A 26,083-nucleotide genomic window follows, 5' to 3' on the forward strand; every position below is an offset into this window, starting at 1 on the left:
CTGTATCCTCTTTGCTTCTCGCTTCATGTGTTTCAGCCATTTCCCCAGATAATCTCTAGTATTAGTAACTTTCCTGAGCCCGGACTCTTAACTCTTCATTACACAGCAACTTCTGGATGTCCAAATTCAGTTTATTTAGAATGAAATTTATTTTCTTTTCTCCATAATTGCTTCTTTCAATAAATGCTACATCCATCCCTTTGTCTTCCAAGATAAAACCTCCAACTATAGTCCACTCTTCCCCTATTCTTGCCATCCACAGCTATATATTTCTAATTTATCTGTGTTTCTCCTTTTTCAGCCCCAGTGCCCTCAGCCTAATCTAGAGTCTCATTATTTATTTGTCATTGGTGGGGGTGGTTTAGTTACTAAATCTGTCTGACTCTTGTGACCCCATGGACTGTAGCCCGCCATGCTCCTCTGTCCATGGGATTTCCTTGGCAAGAACACTGGGACGGGTTACCATTTCCTTCTCCAGGGATCTTCCCAAACCAGGGATCAAACCTAGGTCTCCTGCATTGCACACGGATTCTTCGCTGACTAAGCCACTGGAATATTCTAACCACCTCCTTCCTATTATTCTCCATCCTCCAAGCTCCACCTTTCAACCCATCTCCACATTACTGTCAGTCACCTTTCTAAGCATGCTCTAGATCATGCCAGTCCCCTGTTTAAAAATCTTTAATGAGAATTTTAAAGAAAGAGTTTATAACAAACAAGATGATGCATTTGAAAGGAAGAAGACAGTGACTTTTAATCCCTGGTTCTTCTCAGTTTCTCAGTTAATAAATTAAAGAGAGTCTAAAACTTGGTATCCTTTCACTCTTTCCATGATGGTGAGATGTCAAGACCTTCATTATAGCCTTTCTTACAAAGACTTGAGTCTGACCCAAATGCTTCATGCAAACCATAGAAAATGAATGTAAAATTTCAAATGTTATTATAGTGACCAGTGAACTTTTATGCGTACATAAAGGAAAGAACAATAAAAGAAAGAAGGCCAAAATATCAGACTGATAGTATCTGATTGAATTCTATCTAACACATACTTCATTGAGATTTATCCAGTGCTCATGAAAGAGATCATTATAGCACTGAAACAGGACAGTTTCTCAGAAGATACTAGCCTCTGCAGCTGCTTGCTGTTCATTCACCACGCCATGCTCTCGCATGCTTTAGTGTGAGTGTGGAAGCTGTTCCCTAAGCCTGGAATGACTTTACCCACTTCAGGGTCCAGTTTGAATAGTGATTCCTCTGTATGGTTCCTTGATGCTACTATGCAGAATTAATTTATTCATGGTTTCTATTTTATAATACATTATATATTCTTCTCTTTAAAACCTTGTCACCTTCTTAATAGTTATAAATCTGCCTCTTCCATGGAGGTTTGCCTTTCTTAAGAGCAAAGATAATGTCTCATTTATCCCAGAATTTAGCATATTTGTGGTATAACAAGACATATATTTTGTCTTTGTCACTAATACCTGGCACAAAACTCCTTAAACCCTTGGAATTTCCTGAGTGAGGAGTGTCTTTCATTATTCATAAGGAATCTTTTTGAGCACACCTGAGTTTATATAATGAGGTGACTGAGATCAGGACTCCTGGATACCCTCAGGATGAGGTTGGTCACTAGAAAGACCAAGTGATTAGGAAATTTCAGCCCCACCCATTGACCTCTGGAAAGGGAATGAGGGAGGAGGTGTTGCATATTAAGCCCTATAAATTCTTGAATAACAAGATTTGAACTTCTGGGTTGATGAACATGGCACTTGATGAGAAGGTGCTGAGCCCTATTTCCACAAGGAAGAGACGCTGCTACACTCAGGACTCTTCCTGACTTTCTCCTACATACCTCTGCATCTGGCTGTTCATCTGTATCCTTTATAATATCTTTTATAATAAACTGGTTCAGTTCAGTCACTCAGTTGTGTCCGACTCTTTGTGACCCCATGGACTGCAGCACGCCAGGCTTCTCTGTCCATCACCAACTTCCACAGCTTACTCAAACTCATATCCATCAAGTTGGTGATGTCATCAAACCATCTCATCATCTGTCGTCTCCTTCTCCTCCCTCCTTCAATCTTTTTCAGCATCATGGTCTTTTCAAATGAGTCAGTTCTTCGCATCAGGTGGCCAAAGTATTGGAGCTTCAGCTTCAGCATCAGTCCCTCCAATAAATATTCAGGACTAATCTCCTTTAGGATGAACTGGTTGGGTCTCCTTGCGGTCCAAGGGACTCTCAAGAGTCTTCTCCAACACCACAGTTCAAAAGCATCAATTCTTTGGCACTCAGCTTTCTTTATAGTCCAACTCTTATATCCATTCATGACTAGTGGAAAAACCATAGCTTTGACTAGATGAACCTTTGTCAGCAAAGTAATGTCTCTGCTTTTTAATATGCAGTCTAGGTTGGTTGGTCATAGCTTTTCTTCCAAGGAGTAAGCCTCTTTTAATTTCATGGCTGCAGTCACCATCTGCAGTGATTTTGGAGCCCAAAAAAATAAAGCCGCTCACTGTTTCCACTGTTTCCCCATCTATTTCCCATGAAGTGATGGGACCAGATGCCATGATCTTAGTTTTCTGAATGTTGAGCTTTAAGCCTCGTCTTTTACTTTAATCAAGAGGCTTTTTAGTTCCTCTTCACTTTCTGCCATAAGGGTGGTGTCATCTGCATATCTGAGGTTATTGATATTTCTCCCAGCAATCTTGATTCAAGCTTGTGCTTCATCCCATCCAGTATTTCTCATGGTGTACTCTGCATATAAGTTAAATAAACCAGGTGACAATATACAGCCTTGACGTACTCCTTTCCCGAATTTGGAAACAGTCTGTTGTTCTATGTCCAATTCTAACTGTTGCTTCTTGACCTGCATACAGATTTCTCAGGAGGCAGGTCAGGTGGTCTGGTATTCCCATCTCTTTAAGAATTTTCCAGTTTGCTCTGATCCACACAGTCAAAGACTTTGGCATAGTCAATAAAGCAGAAATAGATGTTTTTCTGGAACTCTCTTGCTTTTTCCATGATCCAGCAGATGTTGGAAATTTGATCTCTGGTTCTTCTGCCTTTTCTAAATCCAGCTTGAACATCTGGAAGTTCATGGTTCATGTATTGTTGAAGCCTGGTTTGGAAAATTTTGAGCATTACTTTACTAGCATGTGAGATGAGTGCAATTGTGCAGTAGTTTGAACATTCTTTGGCATTGCCTTTCTTTGGGATTGACTTCCCTGGTGGCTCAGATGGTAAAGCGTCTGTCTACAATGTGAGAGACCTGGGTTCAATCCCTGGGTCAGGAAGATCCCCTGAAGAAGAAATGGCAATCCATGCCAGTACTACTGCCTGGAAAATCCCATGGACAGAGGAGCCTGATAAGCTGTAGTCCATGGGGTTGCAAAGAGTTGGAGGCGACTGAGCGACTTCACTCCCTGTTCTTTGGACTGTAATGAAAACTGACCTCTTCCAGTCCTATGGCCACTGTGGAGTCTTCCAAGTTTGCTGGCATACTGAGTGCAGCACTTTCACAGCATCATCTTTTAGGATTTGAAATAGCTCAACTGGAATTCACTAGCTTTGTTCATAATGTTGCTATCTAAGGTCCACTTGACTTCACATTACAGGATGTCTGGCTCTAGGTGACTGTGAATGATCACACCATTGTGGTTATCTGGGTCATGAAGATCTTTTCTGTATAGTTCTTCTGCGTATTCTTGCCACCTCTTCTTAATATCTTCTGCTTCTGTTAGATCTATATCATTTCTGTCCTTTATTGTGCTCATCTTTGCATGAAAAGTTCCCTTGGTATCTCTAATTTTCTTGAAGAGATCTCTAGTCTTTTCCTTTCTATTCAGTTCAGTTGCTCAGTTGTGTCTGACTCTTTGCAACCCTATTGACTGCAGCACGCCAGGCCTCCCTGTCCATCACGAATTCCTGGAGTTTACCCAAACTCATGCCCATCGAGTCAGTGATGCCATCCAACCATCTCATCCTCTGTCGTCCCCTTCTCCTCCTGCCCATGATCCCTCCCAGCATCAGGGTCTTTTCAAATGAGTCAGCTCTTTGCATCAGGTGGCCAAAATACTGGAGTTTCAGCTTCAACATCAGTCCTTCCAATGAATATCTAGACTGATTTCCTTTAGGATGGACTGGTTGGATGTCCTTGCAGTCCAAGCGACTCTCAAGAGTCTTCTCCAACACCCAGTTCAAAAGCATAATTATTTGGCACTCAGCCTCTTTATAATCCAACTTTCACATCCATATATGGCTACTGGAAAAACCATAGCCTTGACTAGATGAACCTTTGCTGGCAAAATAATGTCTCTGCTTTTTAATATGCTGTCTAGGTTGGTCAACTATTTTAGTTTACAGACAGTATTTTGCTGGCAAAGGTCCATATAGTCAAAGCTATGGTTTTTCCAGTAGTCATCTACAGATGTGAGAGTTGGACCATAACGAAAGCTGAGTGCCAAAGAATTGATGTTTTCTAACTGTGGTGCTAGAGAAGACTCTTGAGAGTCCCTTGGACTACAGGAGATCAAACCAGTCAATCTGAAAGAAAATCAACCCTGATTATTCATTGGAAGGACTGATCCTGAAGCTGAAGCTCCAATACTTCAGCCACATAATGCAAAGCACCAACTCACTGGGTAAGACTCTGATGCTGGGAAAGATTGAGGGCAGGAGGAAAAGAGGGTAACAGAGGATGAGATGGTTAGATGGCATCCTCAACTCAATGGACATGAGTTTGGGCAAAGTCAGAGAGATAGTGAAGGACAGGGAAGCCTGGCGTGCTGCATTCCAGGGGGTTGCAAAGAGTCAGACATGACTGAGCAACTGAAGAACAACAACAGATACTTTTTGGTAACAGATAACAACTTCTGGAAGGAGTCAGAGATAAGGACCCAGGCTGTGCTCTCTGTAAATCACAGATATGAGTGTGATCTCGATGCCCCCAGGGACACTAATAATTGGAAGTTTGCTAGGTGCTCCGTCAGGCTCAGGGACAAGTTCACTCACATCCTTCAGCAGCAGCCTTCCTGAGGATGGATGTGGCCCATAATCCACCCATGTCCACCCCTTCAACCACTCTTTCCAGAAGAACTCAGGACAAAGTTGCCTTTCTCCTAGGAGTGCAGAGCTTCCTGTGTACGAAGCTGGAGAGCTGTAAAAAATTTAGGGGGTTAAACTGCCACTGTCTCCAGGCCTTGCCATCCCCAACTATGTATGAGAAGGGAGGGTTAGAGCACACCTCTCCGCAGCACTTGTCACACGTTGACCCAATCATCTCATCCTCTGTCATTCCCTTCTCCTCTTGCCCTCAATCTTTCCCAGCATCAGGGTCTTTTCGAATGACTTGGCTCTTCCCATCAGGAGACCAAAGTATTGGAGCTTCAGCTTCAGGACCAGTCCTTCATAAAAACTAAATACAGGTTTGGCAATAGAGTTTATAAATTAAACATCCCTCCAACAAAAAAAAATTCTAAAACCTAAATTTCAATGAGGTGTTTCTGAAAAGAAAGGCTTCTCTTAACCTACCCTATCTTTAAGAAAACAATACTAAAATGATATTTGTAACAATACTTTTATAATATGGCTTTATCAATATAAAACCTACTTTCACATATCTTTCAAAGATATATTATTTATTTAAAGTTAGTTTTTAAAAATCTGATTTATCTGACAATGACATCTTGATCATTACATGCTGCTAAGTCACTTCAGTCGTGTCCGACTCTGTGCGACCCCATAGACGGCAGCCCACCAGGCTCCTCCGTCCCTGGGATTCTCCAGGCAAGAACACTGGAGTGGGTTGCCATTTCCTTCTCCAATGTATGAAAGTAAAAAGTGAAAGTGAAGTCGCTCAGTCGTGTCCGACTCTTCGCGACCTCATGAACTGCAGCCTGCCAGGCTCCTCCGTCCATGGGATTTTCCAGGCAAGAGTACTGGAGTGGGGTGCCATTGCCTTCATGGAAAGCTGCAAACCCTCATTCCCTAGGCACTAATACCCTCTTTTCCTTTACTTTTAAACACGGATCATCTTTATGCAAAATTTTATCCTGAAACAATCTAGAAATTTAATAGAACTGGAATGTGGGAATTTTTTTTCCTCTCAATTTTCTTTTAAGACATTGTAGAAATTACCAATCACTATCAATACTTTTAAGTGTTTCGAAGTGAAAGTATGTTACCTAGATGGTATGACCTTGACATTTACATATTTATCTGCCAAAAGGAATTGTACTGACTAGCATACTAATGAGTGACATGTACATGATAAGAAATTTTCTCCTTATATATAATAGTTGACACCAAATTAATTCAGATAGTATTCATTTTCACCAAAAAATATATATAGCATATTCTCAGAGTAGTAATCTTACTTTTAAGGATTAATTCTATAGAAATGATCAGATAAGTACACAAACATATTTTATATATGCAAAGTATTCATTTGAGTGCTATTTATAATAGTGGAAAATTATAAATAACTTATATGTTCAGTAGGGGATGGGTTACAGAAATTATGGTCAACATGTAACACTATGCAGTTACTAAAAAGATGATGTAAATCGGGACTCACTGACACAGAAAGATGTTCATGTTGTGTGTTTAATAAGAGAATACATTTAGTACCATTTCATTTACATGGAATTGAACATAGGTGTGATTGTAAGTTGGCATGTGTGAAGAGAGAGAGGGAGCTAAGGAGAATATCACCAAAACGTTAATAATGTGCTATTTCTGGATGGTATAATTTTTACTTTATTTTTATCTTTTCTGTAATTTTTGAATATTTTAACAATGACAATGTGTCATTTTTATAACCTAAAAATAAAAGCCATTTTCAGTTCTAGCTATTTTAATTTTTTTTTAATATAGAGTTTAATCCATTTGTGGGGTGAAACTATGATTGGATTCAAAATACTGCACTTTGAGATGTGGAATTAAACTAATCAAGGCCAGGTTTACCAAGGACTGTATCTTGTTTTTCTTTGACACAGTTTACCCAAATGAGAGGGGTTTAAAGAATAGATGAAGAGTATCAAACACATTCCCTCTTCTCCATCAAATTACAATTTGTCATAGAAGTCCAGCAACATCAGAATGAGTGGTTTTACTCTGTGAGATAATCTATACCCACTCTCTACTTGGAGTTTCTAGTAGGGTAAGAAAAACAAACTTAAAGGCTCTTAATTATGTCAGATCCAGAGTTTGAAAAAAGAAATTAGATTTATAAAAACACCAGTTCTATTTAAATCCATGAATTCTTAGCGATACTTTTTAAATAGTTGATTACATTCATGTATGATAGTGAACTGCCTTTTTATTTAGAAAAGTAATAAAGAAAGGGAAAGAATAAAGCATTTATTTAAAAAATCATTAGAAAATGCTGAATTCAGTAGTAACTCACTGCAATGCAATTTTCATTATTAAAAAAGTAAAATATAGCAAAAAAAAAGCACATTAAATCGATGTCATTTGAGATTTTTGCTTATTTATTTAAAACACATATATGCTACAAATTATGATTTGGTGAAATGAGACTAAAAGTCCCATAGAAATGCCATATAACAAATTGCCTTTTTGCAGAAAACACTGCTTTATTTTTTCATGTTAACAGAGGAAATATGACTATTGATGGGTGTTTTCATTCATCTATTATCTTCTTCATTTGAAGTAGAATCTAGCTATAAGGCACTTTATGTGTTCTATCAATAAATCTTTCCCTTTATAAGTAGAGAAATGGGGAGTCAGAGAGTTTTAGTTGAGGTAGCAGACTAAACTCAAGTTAGTGCCTAAAATTCAGGTCTCCTGATTTCCATTCAGTCAATGATCTTTTCACTGAACCTCTTAAATTGGCATCTGGTTACTAGATAATATCAAATCAATAGGAACACACACACTTACAAACCATATATATCACTCTTATAATCACTTTTTAAACAAACTGCTCATTTAAAAAAACACCAGATAAAGCTTCAGCAAAATCAGGCTTTCCAGTAGTTGCTACCTCACACTATAGAATAGAAAATACACATCTACTCATTCATCCATTTATTCAACAATGTTTCAGTAAGTACATGGCCGATTTAAGTCCCTCGTTACACATGTATGTATGTTATCTACATTAAGGAGCCCTGTTTTAGGAGATACACGATCTAGGCTCCTGCCTTCAAAGAGCAAAGGTGACAATATAAGCATGGAAAATGCAAATTTTTAAACCAGAGATACCAATGAGCAAAAGGCCTCTTTATCACAGCCATTAGCTCTATCAGAATAGTAATATTTGCTTGTTAAGTGCAAAATAAGAAGGCATACTGTGATCTGAAGCCACCCTTTGCTACCTTGGCTCCAGGACCCTGGGGTCTGAGTAAGAGCTGTGGTTTGATGGTAACAAGAGTACTTTTAAAGGAAGAGTGCCCTTGTTTCATGCTGTGCTAACCTGCCACCACAGCCCCCTTCTGGCTGCCCTTTACCCTCTTTAATCCTGCAGCAGAATCGTCTCCTGGCTCCCACTTGCCTTTGATACAGATTCTGAACTTCAATTCATTTACCTTTATCGTTCAAAACATTTACCCTTAAAGCCTCTGACAAAACTCATGAACTTCCTCAAACAATATGTCCTTGTTTTTGACTGAAAGTGATTTTATCCCTTACTAAATGAAAAAGAATCGTTATTAATCAGGTAAAAAATAATAGTCCTTATTGCATACCTTTTATGGACTGGGAGAATTAAATACAGAGAAACATTCCATTGCAGAAAAGATCAAGGTCAAAGTCACAGAGACCTGGGAGAAGAATAAACATGTCATGATCAGGAGAAAATGAGAACCGCCTCCCAGGAAGAAGCAAGCTGCTCCGACCAGAGACAATGATAGGAGGCAAAGGGCCTAAAGCCTTGAAAAGGAGTTTCTCGGAGTGAAGGACTGGACCATGGAGACACACTCCTGGAAAGTAATTCTCCACCCTAGTTCATACTAGTTCAGCTCTGAATTGAAAAATCCAGCAGACTGTTACCTTTCCATGAAAATCAATTAAGGAAGAGAGACTTATATACAGCTTTCTCTTTTGTGCTCTCTCTCTGTCTCTTTCTCTCTCTTTCACACACACACACACACACACACGATATTATTCCTTTTTCTTGTGCAGATAGGCAATATCAGATTTGGTGTCTTAATTTGCTTAGGAAGCTACAGGGGGAAAGAGAGGCATAAAAAGAACTGGATAAACAATGAGAAGAGAATGGGGGCCGTGAAGACAGAGAAGGAGGAATTTTCCTTCTCAGAGAAGAAAAAGAAGCTGAGGGTGAGAGTAGCTGACGGTAATGAAGAACAGAATGGAACAACTATCATAATGGGTCCTTAATTGAATTCATGTCTACCCTCAGCCCAGCGCCTGCAGCTGAAGGAAGCCGTTGGTAACTCACTCAACACGAAGCCGCGTGGCCATTTTGGCTCGGAGGAAGCAGACAACGACCGGCTTCCTCTCTCAGACTGCAGCTCTGCCTCAGGATGAAACTGTTCTGATCAACATTTCCCCATCTGGCAGGCAGGCAGCCAAAAGATTGGAGCCCTGAAAATGGATCACTGCGTTTTGACTCTCTGCAGCAGCCAATATATGTAATATAATATTTACACAATTCAACCTAATATCAGTCATGCTGAGCACCATCCAGTGGAAAATGTTATGCTTTTCATGAAAGAAACAAAAATAAAGGTGACTGTTATGGTAGTATCTGACTCCCAAAGCCTAAGCTTTTCACAAACTATTTTTCATTTTAGCTTCATCTTGACTGATGAAAATAACTCTCCACTGTTGGAAAAGCTAAAAACACCAAGAGTTTAACTATTATCACTTACTCAGAAAAAGCAGCCTTATATAGTAATAACATCTTCTAATTTAGCAGACAAGGGTTGTGGAGGTGGAGGCTGGGGAGGGATTGAAAGGCTCATTAGCCTTCCCCCTAAAGGCCCTGGCACAGAGTTTTCCTGACTATTCAGAGATCAGCGTCCTATATTTACTTACCAGGGAACAATTTATTTTTCTTTTATATTTTCAAAGCACTTGAAATGATTCCTTCTCCTCGTGATGGTTTCCATATGCTGCTTCCAGTGAAAGGGCAGTGGCTTACTCAGTGAGCATAAGGCCACATTCTGAAACCATTACAAGCCATCTCAGGGAGAGATCCCGAGGACCGCAGAAGCCCCTTCTTAGGACTCTGGGATCTGGATCTCAAAAAGCTTTGCATGGAAGACAGTAGATAACCCTTCAATTTTATAAAGGTTGGTTAAATAAAACTGGGATAACCACAGATGTGGTAGTAGTAAGTTTTTAAAACACTTGAATGTTTCCTGTGTGTTAAGTAATTTGCATATGCGATTTCTAACCCTGAAAACACTCCTCAGAGCGAACACTATCTCCATTTGATAAATGAGAAAACCGAGGCGCAGAGACTCAAATGATTGAAAGAGTCAGAGTTGACTTACTCTAAACGGAGCTAAACAGCACTATAAGTGACAATTCTTCATGGCTTGAGGTATTTTCCTTTTAAAAATCTGTACTCAGGAGAAATTAACACAACATTGTAAATCAACTATAGTCCAATAAAAAAAAAGTTTACCATTTTTAAGTGGGATAATCATTTTATTTGACCTTGTAAAACATATAACTTAAGGATTTACTGCCTCAAGCTGAGTAAACTACATAAGAAAGAAATCTTGATTCATAATTGATAGCTGCATACATTCTGTGAAATGTTGCATTTTATTAAAACTGAAAATTTTCCCTGGGTAAAATAATCATCAAAAATAGTTCATTTAACTTTTGTGCTCTTGACTTTCATTAGATATCTGGAGAAAAGGGACTGGACGGCTTTTCTTAATTTCTGAAAAAAAAAAATTTGTGTAGAAGACAGTTTGTTGTTGTTGTTTAGTCGCTAAGCCGCAGACTCTTTGTGACCCCACAGACTATAGCCTGCCAGGTTCCTCTGTCCAAGAGATTTCCTACGCAAGAATACTGAAATGGGTTGCCATTTCCTTCTCCAGGGATGGAATCCAGGGATGGAATCCAGGTCTCCTGCATCGCAGGTGGATTCTTTACCACAGAGGCGCTAGGGAAGCCCAGAAGACAGCTACTTCCTCCTCTAATTAGAATTATAATAACAATGATAGACTCCTTTACTGCATGATTACTATGTATCAAATATGGTCTTAACATAGAATGTTTCAAAATTATCACAAGACACATTGTTAACTGATTGCTTGGCTCTCCAGATGCCTCACCTGTAAAACTGGCAACTTTTTTTTTTTTCTGTAAAAACAGAAAATCCATTACATAGTAGACCATTTTACAGATGAGGAAACCAGCTCAGAAAAATCTGTTTAAAGCTATACAGTAAGTGGTAGCCAACATTAAAATGCTTTCATCTTTTCAGTGGGTCAGTTTCCAAATAACATCTAAATAAAATCATCTCTTTTTTGAGGAAGAAATGAAATTAAGATAAATTAGAAAATATAGTAAAACTATCTGCTCTAGATCTGACATTGATGTCAAAATAAATAGGATCTGTACATCAAATGCTCTTTCAAATCAGTTCAGTCACTCAGTCGTGTCCAACTCTTTGTGACCCCATGAATCTCAGCATGCCAGGCCTCCCTGTCCATCACCAACTCCCAGAGCTCACTCAGACTCACATCCATCGAGTCAGTGATGCCATCCAGCCATCTCATCCTCTGTCGTCCCCTTCTCCTCCTGCCCCCAATCCCTCCCAGCATCACAGTCTTTTCCAATGAGTCAACTCTTTGCATGAGGTGGCCAAAGTACTGGAGCTTTAGCTTTAGCATCATTCCCTCCAAAGAAATCCCAGGGCTGATCTCCTTCAGAATGGACTGGTTGGATCTCCTTGCAGTCCAAGGGACTCTCAAGAGTCTTCTCCAACACCACAGTTCAAAAGCATCAATTCTTCAGCGCTCAGCCTTCTTCACAGTCCAACTCTCACATCCATACATGACCACTGGGAAAACCATAGCCTTGACTAGACGGACCTTAGTTGGCAAAATAATGTCTCTGCTTTTGAATATGCTCTCTAGGTTGGTCATAACTTTTCTTCCAAGGAGTAAGCGTCTTTTAATTTCACGGCTGCAATCACCATCTGCAGTGATTTTGGAGCCCAAAAATATAAAGTCTGACACTGTTTCCACTGTTTCCCCATCTATTTCCCATGAAGTGATGGGACCGGATGCCATGATCTTCGTTTTCTGAATGCTTTTTAACACTTCTTAAATTCTTATCTCACTGGGAGAATCAGTTTCAGAGGAAGGAAAAGATTAATAAAATGTTTAACCAGAAATATACAATGTTCATGGATTGGAAGAATCAATATAGTGAAAATGAGTATACTACCCAAAGCAATCTATAGATTCAATGCAAACCTTATCAAGCTACCAGCGGTATTTTTCACAGAGCTAGAACAAATAATTTCACAATTTGTATGGAAATACAAAAAACCTCGAATAGCCAAAGCAATCTTGAGAAAGAAGAATGGAACTGGAGGAATCAACCTGCCTGACTTCAGGCTCTACTACAAAGCCACAGTCATCAAGACAGTATGCTACTGGCACAAAGACAGAAATATAGATCAATGGAACAAAATAGAAAGCCCAGAGATAAATCCACACACCTATGGACACCTTATCTTCGACAAAGGAAGCAAGAACATTCAATGGATTAAAGACAATCTCTTTAACAAGTGGTGCTGGGAAACTGGTCAACCACCTGTAAAAGAATGAAACTAGAACACTTTCTAACACCATACACAAAAATAAACTCAAAATGGATTAAAGATCTAAATGTAAGACCAGAAACTATGAAACTCCTAGAGGAGAACATAGTTAAAACACTCTCCGACATACATCACAGCAGTCTCCTCTATGACCCATCTTCTAGAATACTGGAAATAAAAGCAAAAATAAACAAATGGGATCTAATTAAAATTAAAAGCTTCTGCACAACAAAGGAAACTATAAGCAAGGTGAAAAGACAGCCTTCAGAATGGGAGAAAATAATAGCAAATGAAGCAACTGACAAACAACTAATCTCAAAAATATACAAGCAACTCCTGAAGCTCAATTCCAGAAAAATAAATGACCCAATCAAAAAATGGGCCAAAGAACTAAATAGACATTTCTCCAAAGAAGACATACGGATGGCTAACAAACACATGAAAAGATGCTCAACATCACTCATTATTAGAGAAATGCAAATCAAAACCACAATGAGGTACCATTTCACACCAGTCAGACTGGCAGTGATCCAAAAGTCTACAAGCAATAAATGCTGGAGAGGGTGTGGAGAAAAGGGAACCCTCTTACACTGTTGGTGGGAATGCAAACTAGTACAGCCACTATGGAGAACAGTGTGGAGATTCCTTAAAAAACTGGAAATAGAACTGCTTTATGACCCAGCAATCCCACTGCTGGGCATACACACCGAGGAAACCAGAATTGAAACAGATGCGTGTTAACCCCAATGTTCATCACAGCACTGTTTATAATAGCCAGGACATGGAAGCAACCTAGATGTCCATCAGCAGATGAATGGATAAGAAAGCTGTGGTACATATACACAATGGAGTGTTACTCAGCCATTAAAAAGAATACATTTGAATCAGTTCTAATGAGGTGGATGAAACTGGAGCCGATTATACAGAGTGAAGTAAGCCAGAAAGAAAAACACCAATACTAATGCATATATATAGAACTTAGAAAGATGGTAATGATAACCCTGTATGCAAGACAGCAAAAGAGACACAGATGGATCAAACAGTCTTTTGGACTCTATGGGAGAGGGAGAGGGTGGGATGATTTGGGAGAATGACATTGAAACATGTATAATATCATATAAGAAATGAATCGCCAGTCTAGGTTTGATGCAGGAAACAGGATGCTTGGGGCTGGTGCACCGGGATGATCCAGAGGGATGATATGATATGGTGAGGGATGTTGGGGGGGGGGCCTCAGGAACGTGTAAACCCGTGGCAGATTCATGTTGATGTATGGCAAAACCAATACAATATTGTAAAGTAAAGAAAAAATAAATAATAAAATAAAAAATAAATAAAATAAAATGTTTAACCAAACATCTACATAAGAGGAGGTAGTAATTATTCATTTAAATAAAGTTTTCTAAAGAATGGCCGGTAGGCCATTTTGCTTCAAAATAAAGAATGGCCATTTTCTACATTATAAAAAGCTGAAATGGATGAAAAGGAAATAGGAAGATGATAGCTTAGAGTTGTTCTCTGGGACCAATGTGTTAATCATTTAAAGATGGGAAAATAGCCACATGGTCGGCATTCCCAGGAAAGAGTTTTTTGCTTTTATCCCTGTGAAAGACTGGACTTCTAACAGCCATTTCTCATGGAAATGGTGTCAGCTGCAACTGGCATCTTCACAGTTTCTTGAGTATGCCAAGCGTGCTTCAATCCTAGAGCCTTGCCCTCACAGTGCCCTGTGCCTGGAAGGCTACCCCCACTTATCTGCCAAGCCAACTAGAACTCCCATGTACATTTATTTTCAACTACAAAATGAAAAGGAGCTCTAATGTTTGGAAAGTGAAAATGTTACTCTCTCAGTAGTGTCCAACTCTGCAACGCCAAGAACCACCACCGGCCAGGCTCCTCTGTCCATGGAATTCTCCAGGCAAGAATACTTGAGTGGGTTGCCATTCCCTTCTCCAGGGGATCTTCCCGATCCAGGGTTTGAACCTGAGCCTCCAGCACTGTAGGCAGATTCTTTACCATCATGGATTGACATCAGTACCCTGTGTCCAGTCTGGTCCAGACAGTTAGGAATTTCATACAGTACTTGAGGTGACCCCACTGAATAGGTTCACCTCCTAGCATGGCAGAGGGGAAAGAGGCTTCCTCATATGTTCCTTCTTTTGCAATATATTATGTATTATGGTGCTCGATTAAATGAATTTCCATGTTTTTATCTATCAATAGTTTTAACTCTCAAAAAATGACACAAGTTTTAAAATATTCCTGACAGGCAACTATTGATTAAAAATAACACTTACATTTCAGGCTCGAGAGAAAAGGAGTTGACCCTCCTCTATATTCCTTCAGAAACACTTCATCAGCCATGGAGTGAGATTAAACACAATTACTATTTAATCATATGTGACAGGTAGGTAAAATACTCAGAATTACTAAGAACACTATTTAGAATATGGATTTATATCCACTGTGGTTAGAGAGGAACTTCGTCTTATTGCATTCTATATTAGTTAGTGTGAAGTAGTCAAGACTAAGAAGATATATAATAACTAAGCATCAAAAACTTCCAAATTTGTTTTTTCAACAATGGCTGAAGTCAGGCAGTACTCAGTTTAAACCATGACAGAATTAAACCAAACCATAATGTTTAGAAAGCTCCTCATGGATGCATTTTTAAATTGTTAAAAATAATACAATATGGGCAACAAACCAAGATATATTTTTATCAGCAAATATTGTTGAAGATGTAAAGAAAGAAGAACTAGGAAATTGGTAGAAATAATATTAGAACAAACTATATGGTGGAGGAGTTTTGCTGTAAAGTTAGATAAAAGAACATGTTTCTGGCGTATCCTGGACTATTTTCTTGATTCTGTTTCAATACTGAAATAGATGAACTACTTCTTTGGAGAGCCAATAAGGAAGAGCACTGGAGATAAGTTCTCAAAATAAATGAATTCTTTAATTAAAAAAAATCAGTGTTTTATGGGAAAAAATGTAAATAAGGCCACTGATGAAGTACCAGCTTTAACAGGGATGAACAAAGACAAAATTCTTGCAGAGGTTCATGAAATGCCTCATATAAAATTCATTCAGTGCATTGTTTTTTGGCAAGTTAAATTGAAGAGAAAAGCAAAATGAAAAGAAGGGCAAAAGAGGTTCAGGATGTCATCGATATGGCTGATTTTATAAGAACTCACACTTAATACATACTGGTGTCTATAAAACATGTTGCAGTGATATAGAGAGTCCCGGCGGCCGCTCAGAGCCTATGCTTTGGCATCTCACTGGCCTCCATCCTGGATGCCTGAACCTGCTCTACCACCTTACATTACTCGCCTAACTTCTCTAAGGTTCAGTTTTCTCATCTGTTTTTTTTTTTTTTTTAAGGATAGTTAAGGCTATTGTGAATGATATAATATATAAAGCACTTAAATCTACAGAAGATTTTTTTTAACGTCATGGTTATTTTGATGACTATGATGGGAAGACTTTGAAGTATGTTAAGCAGTGGTATAGCAGGTGATTTAGAAAAGTCTCTCCGGCAGCTCACTATAGCGTGAACCTGAGGAATGTGAAACCCTAAGCAGAGAGACAGTTAAAATGCCCAGCTAGTCATCTAAGAAACAGCTGGAGAGGGCCTGAGCTGAAGGAGCAGGAGTAATCACATATGGAGCAGGAAGTGAGTGAGCCGTGGAGGAGGTGAAGTCAGAACTCGGTTCCCACCGCAATGTGTCCTAAACTATATGGTAAAATTCTCAAGCATGGTCTTACTGCTAGAAATTTTTTGCTTCAAAATAAAGTAGCATGGGAATTCCCTGATGGTCCAGTGGTTAGGATTTGGTGCTTTCACTGCCATGGTCCCAGGTTCAATCCCTGGTTGGGGAACTAAGATTCTACAAGCTGCTTGGTGCAGCCAAAAACAAAAATAAAGGAGCAAGTCATATTCGTTTAGAAGACATGGGAAATCTGATCAGAAAAAAAAATTTAATCTGTTCTTCAGAAGACAGAATTATGAAAGTTTCTAGTCTATTTCTATTTCATTTCCTAAAATTATTTGTTCCAGAAATTAAAGCTACAAATAAAATGATCTGACACTAATTTAAATTATAATATACTTAATGTCAGAACAGAAGAAGTAAGTTTGGTTTACGGGACCACAACAGTCTTTCCACCGAGGTCTGTTTAGGTCCGTCATTTTGTCTTAACCAGCTGTTCAAGCTACACTTAACCCAAAAGTATCATGTGTAGAAGCTTAGAAGACTGGGTGAACCCAGGTCTGGCTCTACTACTTATCAGACCTGAGGATGTCACTTAACCACTTTCTGCCTCTGAAATGGGATCTTAAGTGGGGTAACCTCATTGAGTTCTCTCATTATATTTAAAAGGTGATTTAAGAAGTGCCCAGCAACCCATAAGTATCAATATGAGTTTCTTGAAATTATCTCCAGAAGGTACTGTTAAAGGCAATAAGATGTTTGGAGGAAAATGATACTCTGACCATTATTATAGATTTCTTCTGGAAAAAATAATGCATCCTAAAAAGATTAAATTCAAGCCATGTAAGTTTTGATGAAGGAAGCATGGGGCTTCCCTGGTAGCTCTGCTGGTAAAGAATCCACCTGCAATGTAGGAGACCCCAGTTTGATTACTGGGTCAGGAAGATCCCCTGGAGAAGGGATAGGCTACCCACTCCAGTATTCTTGGGCTTCCCTGGTGACTCAGACAGAAAAGAACCTGCCTGCAATGTGGGAGACCCGGGTTCAATCCCTGGGTCAGGAAGATCCCCTGGAGAAGGCAATGGCAACCCACTCCAGTATTCTTGCCTAGAAAATTCCAGGGATAGAGGAGGCTGGCAGGCTGCAGTCCATGGGGTCACAAAGAGTCAGACACAACTGAGCGACTCACACTTTAGACTGAGCAACTCACACTTTATAGACTAAGTGGGATCAGATAGAAGATAAGTGCATAGTTCAGTTCAGGAAAATTCATCCACAACATTGTTTTATCTTTGTAGCACCTACACTACTTCCAAAGTGGAAAAGCTAGTCTTGGGTGAGTAAGATGATGAAAACCAAAACCCAGTGGATAGGAAAACTATTTGTGACATAATCAAATAACACATCTTGCATTTATAATGTTTTGAATAGTAAATCCACCACATTTTTTAGTACTTTATCTGAAACACACCATATTTATATACCAGTTAAGGATAACTACAGCCAGACCATCATAACACCAAACTGCATCTACTATGGCTGATCTGCCGCATGCCAATGGCGTTCACAAAGACTTTGAAGACACAGTTTGTTGACAATGTGGCCATCTCTGCTTTTTAATAATAAGAAAAGAATGGTAAATAATTCAGAAAAATAAAGGGCCTAAGGTAATTCAATACTATAAATATGTTCTCATTGAGATGGTCAAACAATGAAATATCCTCCAAAGATCTAACATTATTTCTGTTTCTCAGATAAGCTTTTAACTTCATGAAGTTGTTTATTCTTTCAGATTGTTTAATGAAGATGACACATGCATTCTCCATTTCCTTTTACGAAAACCTCATGGCATTTGGTTTCTTCATGAATCTGTTAGAACAGACACAATAAACATTGGAGGCCATGTATTTTTCAGGTTTATTTACAAGTAAGCCAGTTCCCTTTCCAGTCTTGTCGTTCACTGCACGTTAGCTCAGAGATGCATCTCCTGTAATCCTTGTCCTCAGGCCCAATAAAAGAAGAAATCATTTCAAATGGTTTTAAAGACCAAATCTTAGATAGGTGACATTCTATTTGATACAATTCTGTACTGAAGTCACTGCAATTTTCAGCATTACTAAATGATAGACTGTTCTTTAACAACTGGACTGCCAGGGAAGTCCCAATTGGTGATAAGTTTCCAAGCTAACATACATCAAGTACGTGCGATTGATAAGATGAACCTGAGTTACGGAATCGATGTTTTTGAGGAGTGTCTTTCATTTGGTTATAAACATGAAACTATTTTATTTCTTTCAGTAACTGTTTTCAACTACCATAAAGCCAAATCCCTCCCTTAATAATTCTTTGGTCAGATCCCATGCCTTTTTGGTGGCTTTTGGTTATTGAAACAGTCTAGTCCAAATACAGCTTTGATCTAACATCTATCTCTAAGCTCTCTCCCAAAGCACAGTAGCTGGCTCCTGGCTCCAGGGCTTGGCAAGAGGCAGAGAGTGTTGTCTGCTCTCTACCAACTCCCCTCCTACTCCTCCCAGGTTGAAGGCAGGAAGGAAGACTGAAGCAGGAGGGGGAAGGTAGATCCATTTATTCACAAGTGAACGTTGTAGCATTTCTCTTTGCAGGTTTTTGTACTTCTTTGGTTAATGTCGAGTGGCCATCACTGTCCTTTCTGCAGCTGGTGTCCAAATGCTGGGACACTTGTGTGCTTTCTTCTAGGAGCCGGGAGGCTTTCACCCTGCAGGGTTCCCTGACAGAAGAAACAGGGCTCCCGCCCAACACTTCTCTGTCCCGTCCAAGGCCCAAGTAGTTCCTCAAGATGCCAGCCTGCTCCTGCAGGCCCTGGTGAAGAGTTTGACCTTTCTAGGTAGGCCAAGCAAGATGGCTCAAGTCCCACCAACGCCTTTCTGTGACAGTCATTCATCCAGAGGAATGAAAGTTCCTACTTGTCCATTCATTCTCGCTCTATCTCTGTCTCTTCTTCTCTCTCCTTTTCCCTCCCCCACCCCCCGCTCCATCTTTCTCCAGTTTTACTTCCCTACCTGCCTCTCCCTACCGCCATCCCACTGTTCATACAGGCACTAGGCAGGCCACCAACTACAATGACAAAGAAGATAGCCTATCAAGGATGCACCTGGAACGGTTCCTGGCACAGGATAAATGTGAGCTCCATATGGACTCTGTCTAGATAATGGCAAAGTTCATGCACAGTCACGGTCATTATTTTATCTCATTGTCTTTCAACAGTGATCTGTCTTAAAACATGCAAGTCCAAAATAAAAATTTTATGTAACATCTGCTTAATAGATCTAGCTAGAGTGCATGGATTTCTATAAGTATAGATGTTTTTAAAATTTCTTGAAAGTGCTCAAAACATCAATAAAAATTCAGTGATCAGTCATATTTACTAATAAAGATATCCCTAGCTTTCCATATGTAGGAAGGAGGATTTATCCCAAAAGCTACATATTCAAACATCAAATATTTCCTATCTTTCCCTTTCGAAATCACTGTGTTTCTTGAATTTATTCTATTTGAAGCATTTTGATATCTCACTGATGGCACTAAGGGATATGAATTATGTATTTGAATGTGCTTTGCCTAAACACTTTATATTCAGACATTTAAAAAGAGGATATACAATAATAGCTAAGAATTATTAACTCCAACTCAACCTCATAAAATGGATGATTGTAATTTGTCATCTAAATTTTAATGGTCATTTTAATAAGTACCATAGTGGTCTATACTTTTGAAGAAAGCTTCCATTTCTAAACATTAAAACTCATGAAGAAGAAACAGTCTAAACATTTTTTGTTCTTTATTTTCAAAATATGAGTTACTTCTAAATGGTTCATAAGATTTGTTTGCAAAACAAAAACTTCTCCCTGTTTCTTTATGTGGCAATATTCTGAAGTGATTTTCCAAGAGTATGTCCGGGGACATGCCATGTAAGTACATGTTCCAAAAAATAGAGTTTTGTAAAGTAAAAGTGCTAATAGACTTTTTATAAGGACATCTGCATACACACAGTGGGGTTTTATGTTATAATAATGACTATAAATTTTTTTCTGTGGGTGATCTCTTAGAAATATACCTTGCAAGAGTACTGTCTTACTACAGTGTATTAGAAATGTTTGCTTCCCATCACATGTATTTAGAACATAAATAAAAAGATATATGCACATTTAAAAACCTGGAAAATGTTACTGATTCTTTGGGCCTTTTAGAAATTCAATTTATCTTGAAATCAAAACAGAATTTTATGGCCTTGAGTTTCAATATCAATGAAAAATTTTATCTTTAATATTTCTATAGTGATCTTTGAAAGTTGAGGTTCACCTACAGTTCAGCCAGCCAGCCAAATACTAAAAACATTTGAATATCTTTCAAAAATGACTAAACATGTCACTAGGAGGATATTTACTGGGAATTATAAAGCTATTAAATTTCTGATTATTCTTAATAATATTAGACTAGTTTTTCTTTTGCTATTTCAGCTTGCTAAATTTTCATTCTATGTAGAACTATTGAAAATCTAAATACTAGGTATTTACAATGAACCAAAAATTTGTTGTTGTTATCTATAGAGCCTCTTTGTGGTATACCCATTTTAAAAGGCACCCATTTAAGCACTGTCTGAAATTTTCTTTTCTTTGAAAATATTCTCTTCAATTCCCAAATTATTCCTCTGCATGTTCTTCAAAACTGAGAATTTTTGTTGCCAGCAATCATCCCCTCCTTAGCGTTTCTATCTCCTTCCTCCATATCCTCCTACTTGGAGGTAACTTGGTTCTAGTAAGTTTTCACCATTCCTTGGAAAAGGAGAAAATCAAGCAACATATACATTACCTTGATCTCAATGAGAGAGAGACCTTTACTGGAATCAAGCTGACTTCATGTTTTGAATGAAAAACAGTGATCCCACTGAGGCCATGGCCTTGATAACATAGAGAGTGACAAGCACTTTGTTCCAAGGCTTTTCTAGGGCAAATAATGCTAGTAATAAATATAATAAGTTTTAATTAAGTATAAAACCAGACCAAGAAAAGTGGGCATTGCTACAGTAATTTAAAAATTATGTCTTCTTTAGAAGGCCCTCAGAGAAGGCAATGGCAACCCACTCCAGTACTCTTGCCTGGAAAATCCATGTGTGGAGGAGCCTGGTAGGCTGCAGTCCATGGGGTCACTGAGAGGTGGATGTGACTGAGCGACTTCACTTTCACTTTTCCCTTTCATGCATTGGAGAAGGAAATGGCAACCCACTCCACTGTTCTTGCCTGGAGAATCCCAGAGATGGGGGAGCCTGGTGGGCTGCCGTCTCTGGAGTCGCACAGAGTCGGACATGACTGAAGTGACCTAGCAGCAGCAGCAGCTAGAAGGCTCTCTAGTCACTTTTTACATGCAGAAAAAAATTATAGATTATCTCTCTCTTTTACACACACACACACACACACACACACACACACACACACACAACAGTTAAGGCAAACATCCAGGTGCTTTCATAATATTTTAAGTCAGTAACTTTATAGTAACACAAACTAAAAAAATTAAAGCAAACATCCTGATGCTTTCTTATAATGACCTTTTTAAAACTAAAAATATATTTCCTAGATATTTGAGGAAAGATGATTTTGGGAAGAGCAAGAATGAATTTTTTGACCCTTATTCAAACAACAGCCTCTCTGAATCCTGATAAGAGAGATCTTTCAGCAGAGAAACACTTCCTAAGCACCCTTCATGAGCAATTTGCTTCAGTTCTTCAAAAAATCGCCACTCAGTGGTGCCACTTTGAAATAAGCACATCAAGAACTGAGGAAAACTCATTCTATTTTGTAGGTGTGGCTATGAAAGAGCAAACAAGAATCATAGCTTCTAGCCACTTCTGTCCCCGCATTTTAACTGGTTGGCAAGTGATTCTAAAATTGTATACTAATAGGGCTGTAGAAAATTCGAGCAAATAGAACCTCACTAATGGTAGCGTCCAGTTTCCAACGTACTTCTCCTCTTTCCCACCCCACTCAAAATCTTTGTCTCTTTCTTCTTCTACACACACACAACCCCCCCAAATGAGTCAGGAAGAGTGATCTGTCTCAGGACCGGCTGCGTGTTAGATCAGAGCTGGAATTAGAACCCAAATCTCAGTGAAAGGAGCCGGCCAACTGCTATTCTAGACTCGGGACAAATCCACTTCGGGCTCATGAATTCTACATACGCTGAATTAGGCATTAATATTTTGTCTGATGTTGCCTACCATTGACTCCTAAAGAAAAACAATGAAACCAACAACCTTTGTACCTTTTAATCACTCTGCCAGTTCCAAACGTTAAGATCAAAGGCCCGAGGCAGGTTACTTAGCCTCCGAAGGTTCTTTCCTTATCTAAAATTAGCAGGTTGAACTGGGGATCTCTGAGAAACTTTTCAGTTCTAAAAATGTCTGCTTTTCATCTGCCCTTTTATGCTTCATCCTTGATGTTTGAAATTTTCACTAGGTGGCAGGATTCCACCATCACATTTTGAAAGGATTTTCTGAGGAAGCCTGGGTGCAGAAAATTTCAAAGAAACTCTTTTCTTCACAGTGAACATAAAAAAAAAAAAAAAAAAGCCAAAGGAAAAGAAGAATAACTACAAAGGCCTATGGTCCATATATTTCATGAGGATCTAGATCCATTTTTAATGTAAGTATAAAATAGAAAATTAATCAAACATGTTCTTTCCTAGGTACTTCAATTTAGTATTAAAATTGGGTAAAATCTGCTTTTTCTCATGTATTTTAAAATTGGTTTTAGCTGAATAACAATTAGACAATACCGGATCGCCTCAAACAAACTGGTAAGCATACTGAGCCAAAAGAAAGCAATCTAACAGAAATAAAAACACCGAAAATATTTTAAACCATTATTAGATGCATTTCAAAGTTCACCTCTAAGTTATTTACAATATATTTCCAGTGTCTCTGAATTTTATTTTGAGCACTTAACAAGACGAATGTACATGATGGACCGGGGTACTTAGAATTTTGCATTTATTAGCCAAATCCTTAAAAGAATATTCTTTCAAATAAATTTATGAGATCTTCATATTTTAAAAAATTTTTGCCCCAAGCTGGCCTTTTCATGGATGCTGTATGATTAATGTCATTAACAATACTTCATAAGACCCCCCCCAAATGGCCAAGCCAATTGGTTACACTGAGCTGAGCGTTTCTCCTCAGCCAGAGCCAAGTAAAGGGACACGAAACAGTAACAACTGTGGCTTCTAAGACTGCGGAGAAGAAACGTTCCCAAGTGTCTTGCTGGTTGCCAGAGAAGCAGCTGATTAACTAGGCTTTTCTTCAGCTGATAAAATATAGCACTCTTTCCCCACCCCATTAATGACTGATTAATTACATATGTGCTATATGTTACTCTCCAAAGTTTTTCTGAAGGAAAAAAAAAAAAAAACCCACATCCAAGAAGAATTCAGCATCAAAATCAAACTAATATAGAGACCTCTGAATTAGAGCTTGAATAAACCATCAACAAGTTGCTTTTATCCCTTCTCTCCCAGCCCAGAACAAGATGTGAGAGCCCATCTTTGGTGGTCCTACCTTAGCGACTTGTAAGGGCTGCTGCTGCTCCTTGCCACCTTGCAGTCGGAACCCCCAGGGCGCCCCTCCGGTCATGGAAATGCAGATAAAATCCCCCGTGCCCATTTTCTTCTTTCAGTCGGGTAGCATGAAGAGCTTGAAAAGACAGACGGAGTCTGGGTGCGGTTGAGTCTCTGTGCTCAGTTTCGGGCTCGCGCCGAGGAGGCAGCACTGGGGCGCACGGAGCCTCCGCTGCAGCCGCCGCCGCTGCCCCGGCTGCCGCTTCGAATTTGCGCCGCTAATGGGATCATTCACCGGGCGGCAGAGGCGCTAGAGGCATCAAGGACACAGCCCACTCCTGCGTCACTCTCCTTTGCTCAGCCCACCTTCAGGGAATGGGAAGAGCCTCACACACAAGATAACGTCCCCATTTTGCGGCGAGATGGAGGGGGGTGGGGGTGGGGATGGGAGCAAAAGTTCTCCAGCTCTAACGGATTAAATCCCAGCCCTCAAATGAAAGAATGAGAGAAACACTTACATTGAATAATTCTATAAATAGTAGAGGACACATGAAGGTTTTGCTCTCCAGGCCACAAGTGACATCCTAAAATATGAGCTCTAAGGGTTGAGCTACTAGATGATTAGATTCTCTCAAACAAATGTTTTGAGAATTACCGCAGAAATGATGGAAACAGACAAAAGGGAGTCTAAAAAAATTATTATTTTTCTTAGCTTTGCTGTTTGCAGCCTGCAGAACTAATCTGCAGGAAATAAAAGAAAGCAAAATATTTATTTTTAAGAAACGAAAACAAAAACCTTGTACTCCGAAAAGCACTTTTCCGAACTGGTACTTAAGAGAGGCAGAGAGAGGGAGAGAGGAACCCCCGGAAGCTACATTCTTATAACTACGTCTATTGCATGATTTGCTTTAAATTTAAATAGTGTTTCATTTTCTTCCTTCCTCAACAGGAAGGAAACTTCTTAAACCTGAATAGTCAGCTAACTGCACAGTGTCACTGCATACAAGTTTCTTATTTTTATAAAGTCTTTCATCAAGTGTTCTGAGTCTGGGTGGCCCAATATAAATTTGATTTTATATGTGGCCCAAAATAGTTTAATGTTTTGAATCTGAATATGACCTACCAAAAACTGTCCAAATGGAACGGTTTTATTTTCCCATAATACTTTTATTTTCCATGACATTCCATATAAAAACACACTAAATAAAGGAGAGCCTGGGAAAGTTAGCATTACATGTGCCACCAGACCACTGACTTCCAGTCTCTGCCTTTTTCATTACGCGGAAGCATCATACAATGAGCATTTACACAGCTCTGCTCCCAGAACCTAAACATGCCAAATGATTTTGTGTCTGATCACCATGTAATCAGAAACCGTTGGCGCCGGAAGAGACCCTCCGAAGGTCATGAGGACCAGACTCTCATTCCAAGTTTGCTTCTCTTTGGAAAGGTAAATTGACTTTACCAACATCTTTCTTTAAAAAAAAAAAAAAGAAGTTTGCAAGTACTGACATCCTAAAATAGGAACTCTGAGAACAAAAGAGAAAGAAAAGAACTTTCTTTACGCTTGTTCTTTCTGTTTCCTCCTCTCTTCCACTCCTCACCCACTCTAGTCTAGCTTCTGTCCCCACAACAGGAAAAACTCTCAGCAAGGTTACTTATTACCTTCTTGCTTTTCTGTAGCCCTTGCTCTTACCGACCATGTCCTAAACTGTTTTCTCTTTTGGGCTTCCAGGACACAGCATGCTCTTGGCTCTGCTCTTGCCTCCCTAAACACTCCTGTCTCACTTTGGGCACTTCTTGGCTTCTACTCAGCCATTAAATGTTGGTGTTCTGTGCCAGGGCCGTGTCCTGGTCCTTGTGTTTTCTCACTGTACACCATTCCTATGGATTCTCTCATTCACCCCAGAGAACTTAACCTTCCCCCTCAATCCCAGATATCTTTCCTTAACTCCAGGCCTGTGTATCCAACTGCCTAATAGACCTCTTTCTATGTGAATA

At 39.2% G+C, this 26,083-nt stretch overlaps 1 protein-coding gene and 1 non-coding gene across 2 annotated transcripts in view; one reads left to right on the forward strand and one right to left on the reverse strand.

Annotated features, from left to right (window-relative positions):
• Positions 1-24,212, reverse strand: part of SYNPO2 (synaptopodin 2) — a 199,582-nt gene extending 175,370 nt beyond the window's left edge. Inside the window, exon 1 of the mRNA XM_068975337.1 lies at positions 24,084-24,212. Coding sequence (XP_068831438.1) covers positions 24,084-24,188 — 105 coding nt within the window. The 5' untranslated portion in view covers positions 24,189-24,212. The remainder of the gene's footprint in view (positions 1-24,083) is intronic.
• On the forward strand, positions 16,592-16,664 carry TRNAE-UUC (transfer RNA glutamic acid (anticodon UUC)). Its single transcript has one exon. It is a non-coding gene; the product is annotated as a tRNA-Glu (tRNA).
• Positions 24,213-26,083: the final 1,871 nt, after the last annotated feature.

Source organism: Capricornis sumatraensis, chromosome 7 (genome assembly GCF_032405125.1).
Source record: "Capricornis sumatraensis isolate serow.1 chromosome 7, serow.2, whole genome shotgun sequence".
NCBI lineage: Eukaryota > Metazoa > Chordata > Mammalia > Artiodactyla > Bovidae > Capricornis > Capricornis sumatraensis.